Genomic DNA, 4,540 nt, shown 5'->3' with positions numbered 1-4,540 from the left:
GCCCTCGGTACGCAACAGTGACAGAGCATGGGGACGTCACGCTTCGTGATGAAGTGTCACCGCCTAGTTTCGCTGCTTCGCCCCTGTATCGCTGAGGCGGTGAGCCCGAGGCCAGGGGCCACGCCGCTCACGTCGGACGCCCTCCGTGGGCCCGGTGCTGGGCGTGCGGCACGTGCTCGGGGCTCCCTTTCCTGTGGTCCTGTACATGTTTGTGTGTGGAGACCTGCTCGTCTGGCAGCACACGCTAGGCTGGGAGGGCGACAATTCGGATCCCAGCCGTGGTTTTCTCAGGTGAATTAACTGCAGCCCATAGGTCTCGAGCACTCGTATTATACAAGAAGATTCCTGGCTATGGTAGCAGGTAATGAGAGCCGCCTCCTCAGGGACCCCTGAGAAATGAACTGTCCAGTCTTAAGGCTCAAGTTGGAGAGGATGGCTTGATTCCTCCACGGGCTGGGTGGGTCTGGGAGTTTTCTGGCTGGAGAAGCCATTTCTACCTGGTTCCCAGCAGCCTAGTGCTAGTGCCCTGACACCTGACATCTTCAGGATCCTGAGCCCTGTTTTCTGGGGTGGGGGTATCTGCCTGTGGCCAGGTTCTCAGAGCCAGACCCCAGCCACACCCTGGAGGAGCGAGTCGTGCATTGGTACTTCAGCCAGCTGGACAGCAACGGCAGCAATGACATTAACAAGCGAGAGATGAAGCCCTTCAAGCGCTACGTGAAGAAGAAAGCCAAGCCCAAGAAATGTGCCCGGCGCTTCACCGACTACTGTGACCTGAACAAGGACAAGGTCATCTCACTGCCTGAGCTGAAGGGCTGCCTGGGTGTGAGCAAGGACGGTGAGTGCTTGTCCCTGTGCTCCTGGCCTTCCAGCACTTGCCCCACTGGGCACAGGGACCAACAGATGGGATCCCCAGGTATTCATTTATGCAACTATTTCCTGGGAGTATGTTATGCTTCGTGCTAGATGCCTGATAAAGTAGAGGAATTGAAGGACAAGGCCCCTATCCTTTCTCAGTCTAGAGGAGACAGATATTCAGGTGCGTACATTCATTGTGATAAGTGCTATGAGAATGTATTAGTGTAGGCCAGGTGCAGTGACAAGCAGACCCACACATGTAATGTCTCAACACAGTGGAAATTTGTTTGTTTTGCCCATGTAATAGTTCAGCATGATTCCAGGTCAGAATGTGTGTGTGTGTGTGTGTGTGTGTGTGTGTGTAGAGGAAGGAAGGAGTGGGGATTGCTTCATTCAGTCACTCTAAGATCCAGGCTGAGAATGACTCTGCCATCTCATCATGTGGCTTCATCATGTGGTCACCCTGGGGATCGTCTTCATCCCTAGTCAGCCAGCTGGAGTGAAACATGGAGCAGTGCAGATGGGGCGCGGGGCAGTTCTGGGTCAGCCTGTGACACGGTTACCTCTCATATTTCACTGGCTAGAACTCAGTCACTAGACCATGCTCAACAGCAAAGAAGGCTGGAAGCCCAGGAAGAGGAGGAGAGCGTGGATTCCGGTCAACACCTAATTCTCTCTGTCACAGGCAAGCAAATGCTGAGTGTTGTAGGAATACACGTAGAGGCATCTAAATCAGCCCTGGGGCAGACAGCCTTAGAAAAAACGTTTCTGAAGGAACCAGTGTCTAAACCAGGGGTCAGCAGACCCTGGCCGTGGGCCCCATCTATTCTATGGTCTGTTTTTACATGGCCTGTGGGCAAGAATGGTTTTCGTATTTTTAGAGGGATGTGTTTTTTAAAATGATGGAGAAATGACAGTGACTGCACGTGGCCCACAAAGCCTAAAGTAGTTGCTCTTAAACCCTTTGCAGGTAAGTGTGCCAACCCTGGTCTAAACAATACCTGAGGGACGGGTAGGAGGGAGCGAAGCAGAGAGGTCAGGGGCGGGAAGAGTGTTCTCAGCTGAGGCAATTGAAGAGCGAAGCTGCAGGAAACGGTTTTCGGTTTTCGAGGAGGTGAAAGATGCGAGCGTCTTTGAGGACGGCAGGAGAGGGGAGGTGGCGGGAGGCCAGGTGAAAGATTGTTGACTTTGTGAGGTTAGTGGGAGGTGGCCGAAGGGGTTCAGTCTGAGAGACTATAGGATCAGTTTTGCTTTAAAATTATTCTGTCTGCAGTGTGAGAAATAGAATGGAGATGAGCAAGGCATAGTACCCAACAGGAGGCTGTGGCATTGTCCGGGCAGGAGGTGATGGAGGCCCAAGTGGGGATGAAGAGAGAGGTAGAACTGCAGGACTTGGTGACTAAGTGGACATAAAGATGAAGGTTGATTTGGACGGCTGGAGGGTGGGTCCGTTCACTGAGGCGGGCAACATGGAAGGGGGAGCGGAGCGGGTGTGGGGGATGGATCGGGGGATGATGAGTATGGTTAGGACATGTCGAGCTGGATGCATCCCCAGGAAGAGTGGGTCTGTAATGCAGGTGAAGGGTCTGGGCTTAAGATACTGATTTGGGTGATGCTGACTTATTTGAAATGGATGCTTTGGAAAAGTCGAGATTGTTTAGGAGAAGACCTAAGGGCTGTTCCTTGTTCTAACCCTCGGTTGACAGTGTAAACCCAGAGGGCAGCACGGGCAGTGGCTGAGTTACTATGAGGCACCCAGTCTCAGGACCTGCCCCCGCCACTGCTGGGTTCTGGCCCTGCTTCTGGGGTGAGTGACCTCATCACTCTGGGTGCTGCTATCTGATGAGGATGCTTCTCTGTATTCCCACAGCACTCTGAGTCTCCAGGACGTAGGGCGTTGTCGTGGTTTAAACTCCGCCTCTGCCAGACTGGCTCTTTCACCACATTCAAACCACTCAACCATCTGGGCTTGAGTTTCTTCATCTGTAAAATGGGAACAGCCATAGTATTCATCTCACAGGGCTCTTGTGCTGATTCAGTGGGACAATAAGTCAGAGTATTTATCATAGTGCCTCAGATGCTGAAAAAACTCAATAGAATTTCAATGTTACTATTCTTCAGGAGGATTATTGCCTCTGTCCGTAGTACTTATCACGATGTATTGCAGTTTACTTTTCTGATTCACTCTCGAAGCCATGGACTGTATCTTTTCAATTCCTAACCTCTAGCACAGTGAGTAGCACCTAGTAGCAATCCATTAGACCCTTGTCAAATGAGTGAATGAATGAATGAGGGGGTTGCCCCTTGTGGTGACACCATGCTTTGACACATTTGGAACCTGTGCATTTCACAGAGCACAGGCAGAGTGCCAATATTGGAAAGAGACCACCTGGGGTTAGTGTAGACACCTGGCCACCCAAGAGCACGTCTGCTCTGAGCAGGGGCGGAATCAGAGGTCCGCAGTGACTCTGTTCTCGGTCCTGGCCCTATGCTTGTAGTTCTGGTCTGTGCAGCACATGGGCCCGAGGGAGGCTGCGTGTGGAGACCTTGGGTCCACAGAGCTTGGGGAGGCTCCTCAACCTTCCTTGGAAGCCTTGCCGGGCACCAGATGTCTGCCGATCCCAGCTGATGCATAGGAACTGAAGAGAACCCCCAGCTCTGCCTCTTACTAGCTCTGTAATTTTTGGCAAGTTACCTAACTTTTCTGAGCCTCGGTTTCCTTTATACAAAATGGAGATATTATCTACCTCATAGATTTGGTGTGTAGATTTAACAAGATGGTGCATGTGGAGAACTTTGCCCAGTAGCTGGTTTGTGGTAAATGTACAAAAGCAAATTAGTAGTAGTAGAGGAACACACCCATGAGCTGAAGTCAGTGTCCCTTGGTCGCTCTGCTCTGGGGACCAGCAGAAAGCCACTTGGGTAGATGGCATGTAGGGAGGGAATGGAGCCCATGCCTTGGTCATCTGGTATCACGCGGTGCCCTCTGGTGGGCTCAGAGGGGCTTGCATGCCAGGTAGGGGGAGAAAAGGGGTCAGGGGAGGACCCGGTGTGTGAGGGACCTAATTTTTTGGGAATGCCTCCTGGACACAGGTATTTTTAGCAACCAGACTCTTCACTGGGGAGGTGAATTCTCTATAGCGTGAAAAGGCCAGACATTCTGAGGGCTGGGGCCTGTTTCTTAACTGGTCCTTCCCAGTTTATAAAGCACCTTCATCAGGATCACTGTCACCATCCTGTGAGGCACGCAGGGTGGAGACTAGTTCCTTCATTTTTAAATAATGCCAACTCTCGCTTTGAATTGCCCGAGGATGCTGCCAGGTTCTGGTATGTTCTCCCCTTGGTGGTTAGAGGATGGTCCTGGAAGCAGAGAGCCAGGTCTGAGTTTGCTTCGCTACATAAAAGCTATGCCATCTCTAAGCCTCGGTTTCATCATCCTAAAATGCGGATAATTTGATCATTTTATAACTCTCATAGAAAGTTGCTCTGAGGATTCAGTGACATGACTTAGGTAAAGGGATTAGCATAGTAAGCCTTCACGAGGGAAAGCTGGTTACTGCCCGCTGTACGTTATCTTTCCCGAGTCTCAGCTTGGGGGCAGGGACTGCGGTCGGCCCCTCTGCATATGCTTAGATCTTTTTGCTTATCATTGAGAGAAGCAGCTGCTGGATGGAACAGATTA

At 51.4% G+C, this 4,540-nt stretch overlaps 1 protein-coding gene across 3 annotated transcripts in view; it reads left to right on the top strand.

The window, feature by feature from the left end:
• Positions 1–4,540, top strand: part of SMOC1 (SPARC related modular calcium binding 1) — a 140,362-nt gene that overhangs the window by 133,707 nt on the left and 2,115 nt on the right. For 2 of the 3 annotated variants that reach the window (XM_011383601.1, XM_011383608.1), the window contains exon 11: positions 594–838. In XM_011383601.1, the coding sequence (XP_011381903.1) occupies positions 594–838 (245 nt within the window). Of the gene's footprint in view, positions 1–593; positions 839–1,442; positions 1,523–4,540 lie in introns of those variants that run through there. The other variant, XM_023526685.1, reaches the window with a different exon arrangement.

Source organism: Pteropus vampyrus, unplaced genomic scaffold (genome assembly GCF_000151845.1).
Source record: "Pteropus vampyrus isolate Shadow unplaced genomic scaffold, Pvam_2.0 Scaffold15, whole genome shotgun sequence".
Classification (NCBI taxonomy): domain Eukaryota; kingdom Metazoa; phylum Chordata; class Mammalia; order Chiroptera; family Pteropodidae; genus Pteropus; species Pteropus vampyrus.
Note: the sequence above shows the minus strand (reverse complement) of the source record. Positions and strands in the feature narration are given on the sequence as shown.